The 19,935-nt window shown below is 44.1% G+C and overlaps 1 protein-coding gene across 11 annotated transcripts in view; it reads right to left on the bottom strand.

Annotated features, from left to right (window-relative positions):
• The window catches only part of PATJ (PATJ crumbs cell polarity complex component), a 223,638-nt gene that overhangs the window by 43,802 nt on the left and 159,901 nt on the right, over positions 1–19,935 (bottom strand). For all 11 annotated transcript variants that reach the window (XM_075936118.2, XM_075936122.2, XM_075936120.2 and 8 more), the window contains 4 exons: positions 13,720–13,792; positions 4,469–4,561; positions 842–916; positions 218–335 (listed from right to left, as the gene is read on the bottom strand). In XM_075936118.2, coding sequence (XP_075792233.2) covers positions 218–335; positions 842–916; positions 4,469–4,561; positions 13,720–13,792 — 359 coding nt within the window. The remainder of the gene's footprint in view (positions 1–217; positions 336–841; positions 917–4,468; positions 4,562–13,719; positions 13,793–19,935) is intronic.

The raw sequence follows: 19,935 nt of genomic DNA, 5'->3' as shown, positions 1-19,935 counted from the left end.
TCATTTTATATTAGAAAAATGGTTACATTGACCCTTTGGAACAAAAAATAAACAAAGAAACAAAAAACAACAGCAAAATGCATTTAAGGAGTACTAAAACAATCCCAGTTATAGTAGAATACTATAGCTCAAGTCTGACAAAACTGGCTGTTACGTTTTTAGTATAACTTTGTCATTAATATAGGCTATCTTGCAGAAAGATATAATTGGGTCTCACTGTGGCTGGTAAACTCTGCCTCTGGAGAAAGATAAGAAGGTGTTGGTGCCAAGGATATATCATGTAAACTGATGGGTGCTTTGTTTGAAGATTTTGATTGTTTTAATTGAGTGAGGACCTAAAAAAAAAAAAAAGGAAAGAAAAAAATCAAAATAGTCCAGGTGTTAATATTAAAAAATACATAGGCAGCATGTATTCTTGTGAAATCAGCAAGAGCTAAATGGGTAAAGCAAGGTATGAAGTTCTTTAATGAGATTGGCAATAGAACAAGTCAGTTTATAAATATTTAGTATTTTTAAGAGAACCAAGTTGGGTAGGTTTGAGAATCTAGAAATGCCTGGAAAGAAAGTCTGATGGACTCTCATTTGGTGTAAGAGATGTATGCGAGAGATGAAATACTGAATTCTTAAAAACAGCAAAATGTATTCTTAACACAGTCTTTCACGATCATTTCTACATATTTAAAGACAAGGATATTTTTAAACCACTCAGGGCTCAAAAAAGGGATTAGTTCACTTTCTTATCAGTTATAGAACTGCCTTGGTGTAGGGTAAATTGCGATGCAACAATTTCTTCAATTGACTCCCTTTCCCCAAACTCTCCCTTAAATATAAACACACATACATTTTCTGGGAGTTGCTCCACCAGATCCTGATGGTCTATCATCAACATCTGTTTGTCAGCTTTGTTTTTGACATCCTAAATAGGAAAAAAAGGTAGCTTTATTTGTTTTTAAATGACATATCCATTTCAACTTTCATTTAATATTAAATTTCTTCAAACCCAGAGAAATCCAGACTCCGATTCAGCAATGTGATACTCTTTACACTGTACACGCTATTGCACTATGGCACACTCTGCTACTTTACAGAGGAACTGAAAGCCATGCTGGGCCCTGAGCAAGGAGGGGCAGCTCTATGCTCCCAAAAGGGGTGGGAGGGGTGGGGCCTCCGGCAGAAGGGGTGGGGAGGCTGATGGTAGCCAGCCCACAGCACCTCTTGGACTGTGTGTCCCCTCAGTGCTGCTTGAGCACACATCATGGTACCTCTGCATCTCCAGGCAGCCCTAAGAGCTGCCTGGAGCACGCTGCATGGTGTTCCCATTGCAATTTAAAAAACTCCGGGCTCCACGGCTGCCACAGCAGCAGCAGGGTCGGACCGAGCTCCAATCCCCCTTCGCTGCCCCCACTGACAGGCCTGCTACTTCATGATACTGAACTCAAAAATTTAGCAGGATTTAAGGAAGAACTAGGAATTTACATGGGTAACAAGATTATTCAGGTTTATACACACTTAAATTTGATGCATTACAGAGGTTGGGAGGAAACCCCCAGAGGGAAGAGGGCAAGGAAAGGGGGTGAGATTATGTCATATATGCCTTCTGAGAGGTTTCTTGGACCTTCCTCTAAAGCATCAGGTCTTTAGGAGATTACTGGACACGTGTCTGATCCTGAGACACAAGTTGGGCATGTGTCTATCTTTAAGCATCTTGCGTAGCCTCATTGGATCTTGCTGAATCAGGCCTACAAATAAGAGAGAACTAATCATCTAATCCTCCTCAACTACCCCCTCTGTTAGCACTGTATTTGGCTGGTAGTGCTTTCATGGATCCCAGTTGAGAAAAAGTTCTCTTCCTTTCTCTCCTTCAATAATGTAACATTTGTACTGCTAAAAATGTAGAACTGGCACCACTTGATATCCAAGAGCAGCCTGACAAGTTTACCAAGAATTAAGGGACACAAGTGTGTCAGATCACCTTCTGGCTTTCGAAACATAGTTGGTTACCCCTGGGGAAGCACGTATCAGCTGGAAGTCACTCTTAAAACCCACACTTCAAAAACTTGCTGAGCTGTCACATTCTTTGAACCTCTGAACTTAAATGAAAACATACTGCATGTAGTTGGGACAATCAAGAATGTTTGTTGTCATGCTGAGGCTTTCAGCTGGACTCATCTGAGAGCAAATTTTTCAGGTAAGTTCATATATTTCCCCATACATTTCCAAATAAACTATGACTATATTGGTAAAAGGGGAAATATGCTCTCAGCAATAAAGAATCTTTTTCCTTTGGCCTTGACAGTCACCAAGAGACTGGCAGCAGGAATGTTTGTTTCTTTCATCTAAAGAAAGAGTCACTGAGCACAGCACTGCAGTGGTAGCAAGGAGCAAAAAGTTCAAGTACCAATATGGGCCTTGAATACATAACGTGGCTCTGAGGAAAGCAACAATAGTTAAGCCATGTACAGAAATGCGCATTTATACAGCCAATATTCTTGACATCTCCAACACCCTTTATCAGCCCCAGATTCTACTTCAGACTGTGTATTTTTTCATATTAATCTCTCTCTCAATAAGCTTCCCAGCTTTTTCCAAAAAAGGCAGGGAGTTATTAAAAAATTGCATTTACAAGTAGCATTTGTGCATTAAAACCCCAGTTAATTTGTATTTTAGCCAATTAACATTGTGGAACTTCCATGGTGGTCTGGACAATTCAGTCAAATGCATGTACGCAACCCATGAGTGCTTTGTCAGCCAGAAATACATAAAAACCAGTGTTAGCTGATTTCAATGCTGAAATACTAAATCAATTGGTGGTTCTTTGCAAAAACTCAGTGAACTTCCAAGTATTTGTCCTTAATGTTAAAATATTTTCTAAAAACAAATAAGTTTGCAAAAACCAGGACTGGTTCCAAAGACATTATGAAGTAAAAGTAACACAACTCCCTCAAAACAAACAAAAACCCACCCCTTCAATGAAATTAACATACACAGATTGAGACATGCTATTCAAACATAATTAATGCACTACTTGAAGGACTGTATTAAGAGTTGTGTGGGGGACGGATGGCTAGGGGCCAGTGGAGGAAAGAACAAAAAGATCATCCCAGCAGATTTTGCGTTTCTGTATGTTAGCCACTGCTCAGCATACTGTCTCCTTAACCTCTAGCAGAGGTTTAGACAGAAGATTAAGGCACAATCTCTAGAAATTCTAAGTTTCTGATAACATATAATCTGAACACATTAAGCCACCACCCTCACAAAACCACCACCATCTATCAATACAGAGTTGGAGCTATGATATAAATATGAGTGTAATTTACAGCTACAGACTTTTTTTCTGGGGGCATGGAAGGTACTGCTAACAAAAGTAGACGTGAACCCATTGCTGCTGAGTACAGCTCAAGAAAGGGACCACTATGTACAACTAAATATAGAGGAAACAGTATTCATAACTTAATCATAAGAACAGGCGTAGGAAATCCAACACCCCAATTTTCCTCTCAGAAAAATTAGGAGTTACTCACTAAAACGCAATTGCATTAGAACAGCATGAAAACAGAACCTGTGATGCTGGCAGACCAGGAACTAGCTCCTTCCAAAATTCCCATGTCTCAGCTGAACTCTGGGATAGGTATTAGAGGGATTATGAAGGAGCAAGGAGTTTCCTAGGACTAAGGAAGAGACAGGTGTTCCCTGAAAGCTATACTTGTGTGGCTGCTCACGAATGATTCAAATGCCACCCGGCTGAATAGCAGAGCATCCACAGCTAGATTTCTGTTTCTAATAGTGGTGCACATTCACACATCCACATATGATTTATTCTGCACATGGAGAGAAAAAAATCCACACATGGATGGAAAGGATTAGGAAGAGCATTGGAGGAGATCCCCATCTGCTTAGTCTGAGTTAACTCTAAAGGACAATTGAGCTTGCTGATTATAAAAGTCTCTATTACCACTTACAGCCCAACTAATTCACAAGTCTAAATTCATGTGAGTTAACCCTAGTTTCCTTTTCCTATTTAATACATCTTCATATAATTTATTATAGGAATGGCTTACAAGCATTGTCTTCCATGTGAGATCCAAAACATTGGGAAAGTGACTGGTACTTTGGACCTAGCAATAAACTGAATATTGTTGTGACCCTGGATTTAAGGGCCATCTATCAGAAGGATACCTCGCCTGGGTGAGGATACAGACTAGAGTATCCAAGAAGACTGTCCGTGATTCTGTTTAAGGCTGTTACTGTGCCTGAGGAGTTTGCTCTTATTGTGGCTGGTTAGTGAAATCTAAGTTTAGGATGCATGACCATTTGAGGGTTTGTGCCCTGGTGTTTTAATAATCCCTGAGGTTGGTACCCATGCTTTTGCACCATTATTGGGAGTGTCACAGGCTCATGATGTCAGCACTTCCCAAGCTTTGAATTTGTGGTTGACTAACCCCATTTCTTTAAAGAGAGGGACACTTACCATTTTGATACATTCATCATCAGTCAAGCTTTTCATGACAACTTCTGAACTGCTATCTTCTTCACTGCTTGCAGGTTCTGTGCCACTGTGATCCTAGTAAAGAGATTGTTTTAAAGTATGTTACCCCTAAATAGCCTGTGATAAACAGACAGCTTACAGAATTTATGTGATGTCATGCTTGTTTGATATAAGGAAGATGATCCACAATAAATCATTATTGATTAAAACCTGTGTTTCAAGCAGGTGCTGGTCTTTATTGGTGAAGGATCAATCTCCATTAGTATCTCCTCTGAAAGTACATAATCTAGTTTACAATTTAAGATATGAACAATTCATTTACAGCAAAAAATGTGATATAAAGTTCTATACAAGAATATTTTATAATAACCATTTGAAGTATTTTTAAAGGGACATCAGAGGACTGATGGGTAACTCTGCAAGTCAAAAATTCTGAATTTAGCCACAAAATATGTCTGGCAGCAAAAACTTCACTGCATGTACCTTTACCCTTGTACTGGGTCTATCTTGAAGGGTCAAACAGCAAAGGGGAAAGAATTCTTTTGCTCCTGCAGGGTACTGGGTTTTGGATGGACACTTGACCATGGTGACCTGGAGACTACCAAACAGTTCCATGGGATATGGCGCAACTATCAAATGAAAGTAACTTCACTCTGTTGACCTAAATTATATTGTAAACGGAGAACTAGAGATAGAAGTTTCTATAACTGTCACCAATCCCAGAGTTATTCCACCACTCAATATCAAATTACAAGTGTTCTCCCCATCCCCCAAATGTACCTTTGAACAAAGATGTCTTAAAATTTATATTGCCTAATACTACGAGGTGCAGAACATGGCAGCTGAAGTTACTCTTTATCTTATCATCAGCATCTGCCAACATAAGAAAGTATGAGTTTAGATATAGTTACGCCGACCATTCGTCTTGGATTTTCTGGAACAGTCCCAGTTTCCAATATTCTGTCACATTGCCCCCATAAACCATCAAAATGTCCCAGAATGCCAATATTTTGTTAATTTTTTGGGGGGTGGGGAGGAAGGGGAGAAAAAGCCCCAATGCTCCCTTCTGGATCTGGCTTGCAGGGAAGAAGCGCAGCCAGAAGTGGCTGTGTGTGCTGCTGCTCCTCCCCCTCCTCCGGATGGGGAACAGCAGTGCAGAGACGCACTTCATGGAGGCTTTTCCGGCTGCTCTGGAATCCAACTAATAGGAGCAGTGGGAGGCAGTGCTGGGCCCCATGAAAGTAAGTGGCTCCCTCTTCCCCTCCTGCCCAGACTCTGCATCCCCAGCTCACTCCCTCACCAATAAGACTCTGTACCCTCAGCCCCCTCACTCACTGCCCATCTGTGATGGAGCATCTGCCCCGCACTGGCCCTTTAAGGGTAAAAACCCCAGCCCTGGGAGTGGGCTGAAAGCAAAGCCCACAGCTGTGGCAGATAGTAGCCAATTAGGGCCCAGTTGCGACTACATAAATAAGGGCTCCAGGAGGGAGGAAGAGGGAGACTCTTGCTCTAGTTGGGGAGGAGGAGGGACCTGTCTGCAAGGGAAGCTGGGGGCTTCCTAGGACAGGGCAGTGCAGGGGAAGGGCAGGCAGGGCTGAGGAGCTCCGGCCTGGTCTCGCTCTTAGGTTGAAGAGCTTGAAGCAAGGTCTCAGGATTCTAGGGCTGCAGGGAGGCGGCCAGGATAGGCAAAGGCAGCAGGTCCACCGCCTTGCCAAGGATGAGTGGTCATTCCAGACTGCAGTTTGCCCCTGAGGTAAGGGGCTAGATGATGACTGGCAGTGAGTCACTGAGGAAAGGGGAATTACAGGTTCCCTGGGAGGAGAAGACCCCAGAGTGCAGATACTGATAAACACACACCCCCCCCCCCATGAAAAACACTGAAGAGGTCACTGCTGGAGGGCAGTGTCCTGAAGAGGATGCCATGGTCTGGGAGCAACACTGCCCATAGTTCGACAGTATGAAGCACGTGGTGGCCCAACTCTCATTTGGGCTTTCTAAACACTATAGTGAGACATATAATAATGGTCTTGGGAAGCAAGGAGGACATGGGGGGAGACTAGCCAGAGAAAAGTGCCCAATGGATGAGTTAATTCCCAGTGCTACTGGCAGGAGGCAGCGTGGCAGTGAGTGTCTGCCCCATGACACCTGCTGACACCCCGTATCTCAGCCCACTCCCTCACCATCCTGTAATTTAATTTTTATACTCTTGTAAGTCTTTTCATATAAAGAAATTCACAAATCAGAAAAAAAAATCCTTTGTCAGATCATGTATCCCTATTTTTGGTTCAGAAAATATGCTCACCATAGATATAGTACAGGGGGCAAGAGCAGGTACTGACCACGAAACATTTAAAGTGAGTCTAAAGGCTTGGTCCATAGAAACCTCAGCCTAACCACGATTCTGTCTGCATGGAACAGGATTGAGTGGAGCATGAAGCCAACATTCTTTTTTTACAAAAATAGATGACTGAAACTCAGGGTTTTGATTCAAGAGTTCCCTTGAAACAAAAGCCAATTAATGTGGCTTTTCTGTACAAATTAAGAGCACTCAAATCAGATTACAGGGTATGATACATGGCCTTAAACATGACTGTATCTTGAAAACTACAGAAAGCATATTCCAGAAGTTCCACATAACACTGCAAAGAACGCGCTAACACTGCATGACTGTAACGATGCTTACTGAAATATCCAAAAGCAAACGCACCAATGACAGGAATTTAACAATCAAGGCTAGCTCAAGCCCCAACTGATTCATAAAACATGCTTTGCTTTATAAGCTTAAGAAGATATAGAATTAATAAGCAGCTAGCTATGTGCTATATCTATAAGTAAGTACCATATTTCTCAGTTACATTACAATGATGAGACATCATATTTATAATGTGATAACATTACAGATTGCATTGCACAGTAGGCACACTACCTTCATAATGCTCAAAAGGGTAAAAAAGAGTTACAGTAGGGCTGATGCAACAGCCATAATATAGAACAGCACTGACAGCACTTCCCCACTGGGGAAGCTGTTAGAACAAATAGAAACATTCATATGCTTTTAGTCGCTAAGAGGCACATTATGCTACCATGTACTAAAACGCGATGTTAATATGTCAGTGTGTCTGGGTCTCTCTGGCAGTGGAGTGGCCACTGGTTAGGTCCCAGAATTAGCCAGCAGAAAGGGGGTGCAGAACCCTGCTTCTTGTGCCCCTGGCCTAGAAACTCCAGCTCACTGTATTAGTATAATCTTTAAGTTTTGGACATGGCCCTAAGAGTCCAGGTTTCCCTCTTAGTTAGGGGTCTCGCAGGTTCCCCACACACACACACCCTGTCCCAAGGGGTGTGGTTGGAGGCTTACTTGCTCTGGTGGCTGGCCAAGTGGATAGGCTTTGGTTTGTGTCCAGAACTGCATTCCTGTCTCCTTGCTGGTCAGCCCCTAAACTGAGCCAGGCTCCTCCCTTTTATCATCCCTCCAGGCCTAGAATTGGCTATAGGCTTTGTTTAACCCCTGCGATGCTAGGTCCTCCTCTCCACTCCTTCACACATTACTCCTCCCCCACCCCCCACTGATGACCCCTATTGGAGTCGGCCCTCCCTCAAGCGGCACTCCACCCTCCCTGGAGAAAAAGTCTAGATTTACATTGGCCCTCTTGGCCCAGCGTTAGACCCTGTAGGAGAAGGGTTGGAGGGAGAGTGGTACCACTGTGTGATTCTAGGGTTTGTGTCCTTCATTGCATGTAGCCAGCAGAGAGGGATATGGTCTGTGATGAGGGTAAAGTGTCTGCCCAGTAGGTAATAGTGGAGTGAGTCCACCACCCATTTCACCGCTAGCGTCTCCTTTTCGATTACGGAATAGGCCATCTCCCTCCGAAACAACTTCCTACTAATGTAGAGAATCAGGTGTTCATCATCTTCTACTACCTGGGAGAGAACAGCTCCTAGGCCTATGTAGGAGGCACCCGTTTGTAGCAAGAACTTCTTTGAGAAGTCGGAGCTGTACAAGACGGGTTCTCAACAGAGCTGGGCTTTTAGGGCTTGGAAAGCTTCCTCACAGGCTTTCATCCACTGGATCCAGTTTGGACTCTCGTTCTTGAGGAGATCAATCAGAGGTGCCAGGATAGAGGAGAACCTGGGATGAAGGAGCAATAGTAACCAGCCAACCCTAAAAACTGGTGTACTTGGGGTTTTTTGATGATGGAGGGGCACCTCGTTGGAGAGCTTGGACCTTTCCGACTAGGGGACAGACAGTGCCTTTCCCCAAAGTGTAGCCCAGGTAGGTGGTCTCATCCCTTCCGAGCTGGCATTTTGCAGGGTTCACTGTCAGGCCAGCTTCCTCAAGGGACTGCAACACAGCCACCACATGTTGTAAGCGAGTCTGCCAGTTGCAGCTATAAATCACTACATCGTTCAAATAAGCAGCCATGTACTGGCTATGGGGATGCAGAATGTGTTCCATTAGTCACTGGAATGTGGCAGGGGTGCCATGCAACCCAAAGGGCATGGTTTGGAACTGGAAGAGTCCAAAGGGGGTGGAGAATGCCATCTTCTCTTTGGACTCACATTATGGGGGATTTGCCAGTACCCTTTGGTAAGTCTAGTGTAGCAATTTATTCTGCCTCCCCAAGCTGATCAAGCAGCTCATCCACCTGGGGCATCAGATATGTATGAAATTTGGACACAGCATTCACCTTTCGAAAGTTGATGCAAAAACAGGTGTTCACATTGGGTTTGGCAAATAGGACTAGTGAGCCCTTCCAGTCACTGAAGGACTCCTCGATTACCCTCAATGCCAGCACCGACTAGAATTCTTGCTTCACAACTTCTCTCAGTTTTTGGGGAAAAGTCCGGGGGTTCTCCCGGACCTTAACCCCAGGTTCCATCTGGCTGTGATGGACAGCCAGGTGAGTGCAGCCTGGTTTGGCCCAAAAGGCAGATGAGAACGTAGCAACTGAGCCAATCTGGACCTCTCCTGGTTTTGATGCATCATCTGCCTGTGAACCCAATTCCGAATCCGGCAGGTAGGGTTATTAGTAACCCTTCCAGGGTTTTCAGAGCTATCGACAGATAACTCTGTCGAACGTTGTCAGGCTGGTGCACCTCAGTTTACTGGCCCATCTCTGAACCACCTCTAAGTCCCTGCTATTAGGAAAGGAGTTTTGAGTCCGAACTGGCAGAAGTAGGACCCAATACCCCAGGCTGGAATTCGTGGAGTTTTGTCTGTTTACTTTGCCTCCTGGGCTTCTTGGGCATGTAGAAGGTTCTCTCAAGCAAATGTGCCTAACACTGCAAGTGTCTCTGGAAGCGAGGGATAGCTCAGTGGTTTGAGCATTGGCCTGCTAAACCCAGGGTTGTGAGTTCAATCCTTGAGGGAACCATTTAGGGATCTCGGGCAAATCTGTCACGGATGGTACTTGGTCCTGCCATGAAGCCAGGGACTGGATTCAATGACCTCTCAAAGTCTGTTCCAGTTCTATGAGATATAGTGCAGTCCTACTAAACCTGTTATTTGCTCGGGAGGGTTGTTCCTCCCACATCTCCTGAACTAGGTCCCAAACCCCTCCTGGTTGCTTCTTATACAGAAGTTCAAAAAGTGAAAACCCTGTGGAGGCCTGGGTGACCTCCTGGACTGCCAACATGAGGGACAGGAGGAGCTCATCCCAATGACACTCATCAGTCAGGACAAACTTATGGAGCATAGCCTTCAAGGTCCTGTTAAAATAGTCTATTAAGCGGTGCATTTGGGGGTGGTAGATGGATGTGCAGAGCGTTCTGATTTTTAGTAATCAGCTGAGTTGCTGCACTGTCTGGGACATAAAGTTTGTCCTCTGATCTGTTGGCATTTCCCGAGGGACTCCAATGCAGGCAAAGATGTTCATGAGCTTGGTCACTACTTTCTTGGCAATCATGGAGTGTAATAGCACTGCTTTGGGATACCCGGTCGAACAGTCTACTACAATGAGGATGAGCCGGAAATCCAGTAGCACTCTTCTCCAGGGGGTTGACTATATCAACTCCAGTCCGCTCAAAGGGTATACTCATGAGTGGGAGGAGAATTAGCGGGGCTTGCTCCACGGGCCAAGGCATCATGAGCAGACACTCCGGAGAGGAGGCACAAAAGTTTACCATCTCCCTGTGGACCTCGGGCCAAAAGAAGCAGGACAAGATCCGGGCCAGTGACTTTTCCCTCCCCAGGTGTCCCACCGGTAAGGGTGAGGCACCAAGAGCTGGTAGCACACCTCTTCTGTTTGCAGGTCCTCCTCTGTCCAGTATAGGCGGTCTCCCTGAATCTCAAAATAGGAGAACCGTCCCACCTGCTGGGGGGCGGGGCCCACAGTCTCTTCATTCACTACGGCCACCTGGTCATATGCTTGGCTCTGGGTGTTGTCAGCTTGTTGCTCTCCCATGAAGAGGCGAGTCAGGAACATGGATTCTAGTAACAGAGCTGGCTCCTTCTCTGGTCAGCTGGGGGCATGTACAAGCAGTACCTGTACCAGTGCCTGAAGTCCCTAGACACAAAAGTTCTGATCCTGGGTGGCCTTAGGGTTATCTTCTCTGGGTGCCCGGGAGGATGGGTCTGGCAGAATTCCCTGAGTCTGGGATTCAGTAAGGGGCCTGGTTTCATGTCTGCTGGATGCATGGCCTCCCAAACAGGGAGCTGGGTGGCTGGTGATGAGATCAGGAGTTGGGGTATGCAGTACCCTTGAACCCATGAGCCCTTCTGGGCCTAGGGAGGGGCAGAGGATGCCAAAGTTCCTCCCCAGCCCTGGGTGTCCCTGAGGGATAGTTCCATCCGTCAGGACTGTGATGCTCTTGGTCAGTCTAGGACCCGAAGAGGAGGTCATCCCCAGGGTTCTGGCTGCCAGATAGTTCTCCATCAGTAGATTGCAATAGCCACGCTACCAGGGTGATTCTGTACAACCCATTCCCTCCATGCAGAGGATAGGATTCTGGGTAAACTGTTCGAGCAAGAGCTGCTCGCCAACTTCCATGCCTGTCTTTGTTTCTAGCTTCAGCCATCTCCAGCAGGCATTGTGCAGCTTCTGGGTGACGAGGTTGGGTTGGGCTCCTGGCAGGTACTGTTCCTGGCAGGTACGTTGTCAGAATGTCTCTTCCAAGATGTCTAGGGTGTCAAGGATAGCTGCTTTGACCTGGGCTTAGTCCTGAGCTGCGCAGTATGTAGTTTGGACTACTCTATTCAGGTATGAGTCCTGGACAAACCCTCACTGGGCCCTCTAGGCCCTAGGCTACCATGGCTACCCACTCAAATGTTTCCAGAAATGCCCTGGGATCATTGTCCGACCCCATCTTGTCAAGATTGATAGATGCTGGCACAGGTGCAGGCGCACAGAGCTCGGCTGAGCTCATGGGTTGTAGCAGAGAAGTCACATGTTGCATCAACTGCTGTTGTTGGACCATCTGTTGTAATAGCTGCTGCTGGTTGGCGTTTTGCTCTGCCATCCACTTCAGCAGCAGCTCCATCTCCCTTCAAGGGCTGAGCTTGCACTTGCTTGTTCAATTGCTGACTCTTTAATAAGGCCCTTCACCAGTGCTAGGGCAGCACTCACATTCTCCACCACTCAGAGACTTTAAGGTCAGAAGGGACTATTATGATCATCTAGTCTGACCTCCTGCACAATGCAGGCCACAGAATCTCACCCACCCACTGCTAGAATAATCCTCTGACCACTTGTGGCCAGGTCTCCCTGGCAGAGGGGTGGCCTAGTGGATAGGTCCCAGATGTAGCCAGCAGAAAAGGGGTGCAGAATCCTGCCGCTGGTGCCCCCAGTTTAGAAACTTCGGCCCAATGTATTAGTATAGTCTTTAAGTTTGGGGCGTAGCCTCAACAGTCCAGGTTTCCCCCGTAGTTAGAGTTCTCGCAGATTCCCCCCCCCCCATTTTGTCCCAGGGAGTGTGGTTGGAGGCTTACTTGCTCTGGTGGCTAGCCAAGTGAACAGGCTTTGCTTCACGTCCTGCAGACTGCAGAATAGCGCTACTATCTCCTTGCTAGTCAGCCCCTAACTGAGCCAGGCTCCTTCCTTTTATCCTCCCTCCAGGCCTGGCATTGGCTACAGGTAAAGTGGGGAGGGGCTAGCCCGGCCCACAGGCTTTGTTTAACTCCTGTGATGCCAGGTCCTCCTCTCTTCACTCCCTCCCAGTCAGATACAGTAATGTACTGTCATTTCCACTACCACAGTGGTTCCCAAACTGTTCAGCATCACACCCCCTTTTTGATTTCTGAAAAACTCTCATGCCCCTTCCCCCCCGCCACCCCGCAAAAATAGCAGCAAAACTATAGCAGCAAGACTTGTGGAGAAAAAAAAAGGAACTGACCGGGGTAGCAAAACTTGAGGGGGTGGAGGGGAGAGGGCTGGGTCGCCTCACGTTCCCCCTGGAATTTCTTCACCCCTCCCCCCCCAGGCAGGCATGCCCCCCAGTTTGGGAACCCATGCACTACAGAAATATAGTAGGGCCATTAATCATAAACATAGTTCAACAAACCGGTCACTGCACTGGGAGCCATGAGATTTTAGGTCCTATTCCTGGTCATGACAAATGGACAGGTTATTTCACCATGCCTGTTTCCCCTTCCCCTGCTGAGTTTCTTGCTACCTGGACTGAAAGCGTATAGGAACTCAGATGACCATCTCTCACCATGTGGTTGTATAGTGCTCAGTGCAAGGGGTTCTCAATTGTGGTTGGGATCTACCTCTAGGGACTATTGTAATGCAGATAATAAATATGGAAATCTTTTTATGGCCTTCAGTGGGCATGGTCAGGCCTTTAATGCTTATTTTCTAAATTGAGATACTTGATTTATTCCTAAGGCCTCTGAAGGCATGAAGACTTGATGGCATGTGTTGGCCTTCATTTGAAAGGTGTGTGTCTCCCACAGAAAATGTCATTTTTTTTCCTCAGGAAGAACCCTCATATTTCACTTGCATTGCAAGCAACAACTCCCCATCACAAAACTTTCAACCTCTCAAAAATAATTGGGACAGGAGACAGAAAAGCTTTCCTTCAATGATTTATTTTCCTGCCATATCACAGTAATCAAGACAATATTTTGTCACCTAGGATCATCCAATTGTTTCATTTAAAAAGAAAGGAAAAACACACACAAAATTCCTACCTAATGCTTAGTAGCTTTCAGGGATTAATCAGACAAGGTGTTTGACCTTAGATTGTACTAATTATGATTAACCTAATTCTGCAACCCTAATAAAAAAACATCTTACCTCAATGGAAGACTGGGAGCTCGAAGGGAAAGGGAAAGGAGTAACAGCCATTTGGTTAACTGCATCTTCATTTCTACGAAACATCAAAAAAGGCAGAATCAATTTATTATGTATTCAAACACAAAGGCTAAATTATTCTTTCAAAATCTCTTCAGGAAAGGGCTCCTCGGATCAGGCATATAGGTATCACTATTGTATCTACTACCTGTATTAGTAATGTAGCTTTTTCTTTTCAGTTTATATTTGCTGCACACACTTGCCAAATTCTGAAACAAACTTAGCAATATGTTAAGAAGGGGTGGGGAAGAAGTTAATACAAAACACTAAATCCATTATGTTTTAATGCATTCTTACCCAAAGATAATACTTAAATAAAAATTTTAAGTATTATCACTTTTTCCTCTTGTATAACTATGTACTCCCAAGTAAACAACTGACAACTTGGATAGTCACAAAGATTTTTTTTATGGACAGCGGACAGATATTCATGCTGCCATCGCAGAGGATGTCTTAAGTGGTGGCATTCAAAATTGGCTGATGAAGTTAACACCTTTGTGATCTTAAACATAACCAAAGGGACTGTAGCTCATGTCATATTGCTTTCAAGAAATATTTGATATACGGGGGTGGAAAAAAAAGGGAGATTTCAAGTTTTGCTTTAAGAAAGGCTGTACAGGTTGGACCTCTCTGGTCCGGCACTCTTGGGACCTGACCAGTCTCGAACTAGGGAGTTTGCTGGATCAGATGAGGTCAACGCCAGACCCTCTGCTGCTAGCTTCTATGCTCTACTCCTGGGGAGTCGCCATCCCCCCCCATTTTGCTCCCAGCTACCAGATGCCCCTCCTGGCCACCGGCCCCAGTTACCAGGCTCTACTCCTGGCTGTGGTCAAGTTCCCTGCCGGCAGCCCAGCTCTGCTCCCTCCACTCCCAGCTGCCAGCCCAGCTCTGCTCCCAGCTGTTGTTCCCCTGCCAGTGGGCTCCTGGCTGGCCCCAGCCAGGTTCCATGACACGGGGCTCCTGGCTACAAGCCCCCTGCTGCTAGCCCAGCCCCTGCTCCCCCCACTTCCGGCCCGGAATCTGGTCCTGCTGCCACGGTTTTCCCCCCTGAGATTTCCCTCCTTCCAGTAAAAAGATTTCTTTCCTTTAATTACTGAAGTAAGAGATTTGGCAAAAGTACATTATAAAATCACTTTTAGAATGTGTCTGGAGGAACAACATGGTTTTTCAATTATCCCTCAAAGGGTTAAACATGTAACTCCAAGATATTCTGATTACTCAGACAGAAAGACAATGCTAGATCAATACCCTTCTATATAGCAGAAGATGTTTAAATGCCTATGATTGCACCAGGTAAATCCTACATGCAGAGGTTGGTGAATTCATTTACTTTAATCTTCAACCAAGCGGCCATACAGTTTAAAAAGCCTCTATATTGATGATAATTTCTCACTTTTAGGCTCTTTTGCAGTCTCTGTTTTTGGCCTGCCTCAAAACTTTGTAGCACTCAGAAAATATGCTATCATCTAAACTCCAAGGACCAATGTCACCAACCCATGCATGCAGGAGGCCATACCAGAAATCTGAAGTAATGAGCAGCATCAGATTTTCTTTTCATCTTTGGATAACGATTTCCAAGCATGTATCTCTGTACCAATACAGCGTATTAAGCAAAGACATTTCTTCCTGCTTTTATTTTCATAAGGGTACAATGCAATTACACTGCAGTTTTCATATGAGAATTAAATCAGCAAATCTATGGTGTCTAAGAAACCTAGTAATTTTTGTCTAGTATTATTCAGATTAAAGCCCCACCACAACCAGAAAGGGACAAAATATTACCTAAGCACTAATAGCAGGAAGCTAGCATAAACTAAAGTTCATGATGCAAAATCTATAGCTTGATGGTAAGGCATACACCTTAATCATCATGAGAGAAGTTGTAACTCTAAAACACTGCTGGACATTACTCTTAATATTGGTATTATAAAACTGTTTATACTTAATTACATAAAATAATTTATATTGAGTTTACATACACCATCATCAGGTTTATAAATATTTGTAATTTTAAACAAATGGTAATTTTTATTTTCTATTATAAAAACTTAGAATAATTCCGGGGCAGGGCTAACAGGATTGAAAAAGTAACAACTTGTAATCTACTCCAGTTGTGATTGTTCAAATTTAAAAACTTCAATACTTCAACAGAGACTGCTTCAGAGAAGACTCAAAGTGGGAGCATATTTTAAAATGACAGCGCTAAATGTTAACAGCTTTTTACTTTCCACTTCCAGAAATTTCCTTGATTAAAACAGGAACTTATTTAAAATTAAAGATCGACTTTTGATATTGGAGCAATGCTTAGTGGTCTGAACGTAATGTTTGAATTACAGTGGTTCCAATGAAATTTCAACACATTTGTGATGAGTTACTATGGTTACCACTAAGAAAACTATTCTAAGACGCCACTGCACGCAAAATATCACTCAACAGCAACTCGCGCATAGAGCTCCTGGAAGCATACATTCACATCTCATCAGGATTGAGACAGACCTTCGTTCTTTCAAGGTCAAAGCAACTTCATGCAATTTAAACACTATGCTAGTCTTGCCGCTATAACTTTAAAATCTAAATGTCTCTCCATTTTGCAAGGATTATAAACATCCCATAATTTTACACCACTATCCTCCATGGTTTATTCAAGATACTGTGTGAATATTGTCCACCTGACCGTGGAACTCATCCTAAAGATGTGTCTGTATTTCAGCAATGTTAATGTGTATATGAGGTGAAGCACTTTAGGATGAAAAGTTACCCATGTTTTCACTGCAGTCAGAAATAAGAGTGCGGACTAATTATGGCAATAGCTGGCACTGTCTCATAGTGCTGAAGCAATAAGAACTCAAAAGGATTAAGAGAAGCAGGACTAAGCTTGCACTTTTGAAAAGGCCTGCACACCCAAGTCTCTCCCCACCTGTGTTAGTTGATTACTATACTTCCTTCCTCTTTACAAAACTTGCTCTTACTCCAATCCTTAATAGGAAGCAAATTTGGAATATATAGAAGAACGGACCATTTCTATCTAACAACTGTCCCTTCAATGACTCTTGACTATCATCTCAAATCACAATCTACATTACATCTTATTTAGAAAATACCGGATATTTATATTTTCTCAATTTGTTTCCCGAACAGAAAGCTCAAATACTGAACTGTCCGGTTCAAAACTGGACACCTGGTAACCCCAGCTCTCACTCCTCCCCCCCCCCTTTTTTTGCAGTCTATGCTTAACTAGCTGCTAGTTTTATGACAATCATTTTAAATGTACACAATGTACCTGGGCTGCAGAGTAGGCAGGGTCCTGGCAATCTTAAAAAAGAGAATAAATATCTTAACTTCCTGAATGTAGAGACTTGCTCATATTTAAGTACCAAAACAGAGGAGCATAAAGGAAAGTTTAAAAAAATGGGGGAATGGGGGAATTTCAAATCCGTAAATAAAGTTTTTAGTGTCAGCCCATATTTGATCTATTCTGGAAATCAAACCCTACAGAATCTCCCAATAAAATACCTTAAAATATTTTATATAGTCATCGGGAGTAAAACTTCCACTGCTCTTCTAAATTATTGCCAAGTAACATTTCAAAGTTTGCCTAGCAAACCGCACCCAATGCGGGCTAACGCTGGGTATTTCAAAAAAAGCTTAGGGAGTTCGCGGCTTCATTCTCACTGAATTTCCAGTGGGCTTTGGACACTTAGCTCTACTAGGCTCCTTTGAAATCACATAATAGATGTAATTATTTCCAGTACAGGTTGGACTTCCCTGGTCTGGCACTCTCAGGACCTGAACCGGTCCTGAATGAGGGAGTTTGTCAGACTCGGGGAGGTCAATTCCGCCCCTCTGCTGATGGACTCTGGTCTCTCAGGCTCCGTCATCAGAGATCACTTGCTCTGGCAGAAGGGATCTCTCAGGCTCTGGCAGCAGGAATCACTTGCATTCCACCACAGGGCTCCTGGTACCACGGCCCCGGGGCTCTGCTGCACCAAGAGCAGCAGCTCTGTTGCTCCGGGACCAGCCCTGGCTCCGGGGATCCTGGCTCCACTCACAGCAAATAGCCTTCGAGGGTTCTCTGGTCCCAGGGCTCTCTGGTGCAGCAACATCTGTGGTCCAGAGTTTCAGACCAGAATGGTTCAAATTGTACTTGGTACTCCCAAAGATCCATCTACCACACTATCTAGAAAATAGCATTCCATTCCCACTCAGTGGGGTACAGTGTTATATAATATAAACTAGAGACTTGAATTGAGGCTTTGCTTCCCCAAAAGATTATACTTTTTACAATGCTCAGGTGATTTTTTTTTTTTAAAAAACAAACTACGTTTACAGGCTGTGTGTCTTCCAGTTTGCTACTAGAGAAAGCAAAAAATAGCAACATGTGTTGAATCTAAATAAAAATATAGTGACAATACAACTATGAACTTTTCATATGCTATTACAAGTTTATGTAACAAACTAACGAGGCTTTCAGGAAATAGCTCTGCTTTAAGGCCTGTGTTTTGGAATTTGGCCAGAAACAGTTTTAAATGAGCGTTGTCAACTTTATAGTGGAAAGGATCATAAGCTGGTGTGAAAAACTTTCTAATACAATGGGACTTCTATATTCCTCATTGCAATTATAGCAATTTGTCTAATCAGCAAAAGTTCCAGGAAAAGGCAGTTTTTAACACTATCTGGATGTGAGAAAGTGTAAGTTTTCCATACTACACTTTAGTTGCTGAGCTAGGATTTGTTTCTTGGTAGACACAGAAAGGCTGAAGACACCTTGTATTTTTGCTATGGTCAGGATTGGCTCATGCCTGCCTATACACACAAGGACATGTTCACCTCTTTGTACAACCCATTCACTCTCACTCACTGGACCCTGAAGGATCCATTATACCTAATTTCTGTGGCTGGTACTTTAGCAGAAGTCAGTTGCGTGTGCACAGGGCTCTGCTTGCCATGGGGATTGCCAACGGCAATGTGGGAGATGAGCCTTTAATAGGGAGATAACTGAAATCCTGGTATTAGATTCTTGTTGCTGAGAGTGAATGGGGTGTAAAAAAGCAGATGAAGAGATTGTTAGGAGAGCCCATAACATTTGTGGATATCCATTTTATACTCACGGGTATCCAGATCCGTGGATGTGGATGCAGATATCCACAGCTCATTTTTGCTCAATTCCACAATAAGAGAAGATCACAGCTGGGGACCACACTGGAAAGCCTAACATTATACGCTACTGTTGCTGCTTCTACTTGAGTTTATTACATTGGATGAATCACCATTCTTGGGGGCTGCTGATTTTTGTAACCTGTATAATATACCAATCTCTCCAACTGAAAAACAGGCCAATGTATCTGCTTTGAAGTTGCTATTCTGTTGCTCACTTCAGTCATTTAGCTGTGACTTTCTGGTACAATAAGGTAAGGTGGAACTGCCCCAGAAACTCCTAATACTAACGGGAAAAGCTTTATAGTAAAAATTCTTGGCTATCTGCAAATGGCTCAACCCCTTTTTTCAAGCATAAATGCAATAGCACTCTGTTCCGTCCAGATCCTGCATGGTGAGAGGGACACAGCTGAAGTCATCCAAGCAGCAAATGCACCAGCACAGCTTGTAGTCGCTAACACTGTCACAGCTTGCATTTTAGCCAGAAAAAGCTGTTGTCCGTGCAGACAGGAAAGATGCATGGAGGAGGAGACAGTAGGGAAAAAGAACCCTTCAAAAGAAGTGAGCCAACACACGCTTTCAAAGCCCTGTTAAATATGGGCTGATGCTAAAAACTTTATTTACAGGTTTGAAATTCTCCCATTCCCCCATTTTTTAAACTTTGTCCCAGGCTCCTCTGGTTTGGAACTTACATATGAGTAAGTCTCTATATTCAGGAAGGTAAGGTATTTATTCTCTCAAGAGCTGGGCACAACGAAGCGGTACCCAAAGATAGATGGTGGGTTTCAGCTAGGTTTTATGTGCAGATGAAAGGAGTTCATGTCCACTCATGCAGAAATTGCATTGTGCCTCATGAACATGTGGATAGAGGGCCAGGAAGCAGCATGGCAAATGTCCTTAGGGGAACTCCCTAAGTGAAACAAACAGGGTCTGAGATTTCCAGACGGGTCATGTAGTCTATATAGAATGATAACGCCCTTCAGACATCCAGGGTGTGTAGAATAG

Source organism: Pelodiscus sinensis, chromosome 9 (genome assembly GCF_052426305.1).
Source record: "Pelodiscus sinensis isolate ZL-2025 chromosome 9, ASM5242630v1, whole genome shotgun sequence".
NCBI lineage: Eukaryota > Metazoa > Chordata > Testudines > Trionychidae > Pelodiscus > Pelodiscus sinensis.
Note: the sequence above shows the minus strand (reverse complement) of the source record. Positions and strands in the feature narration are given on the sequence as shown.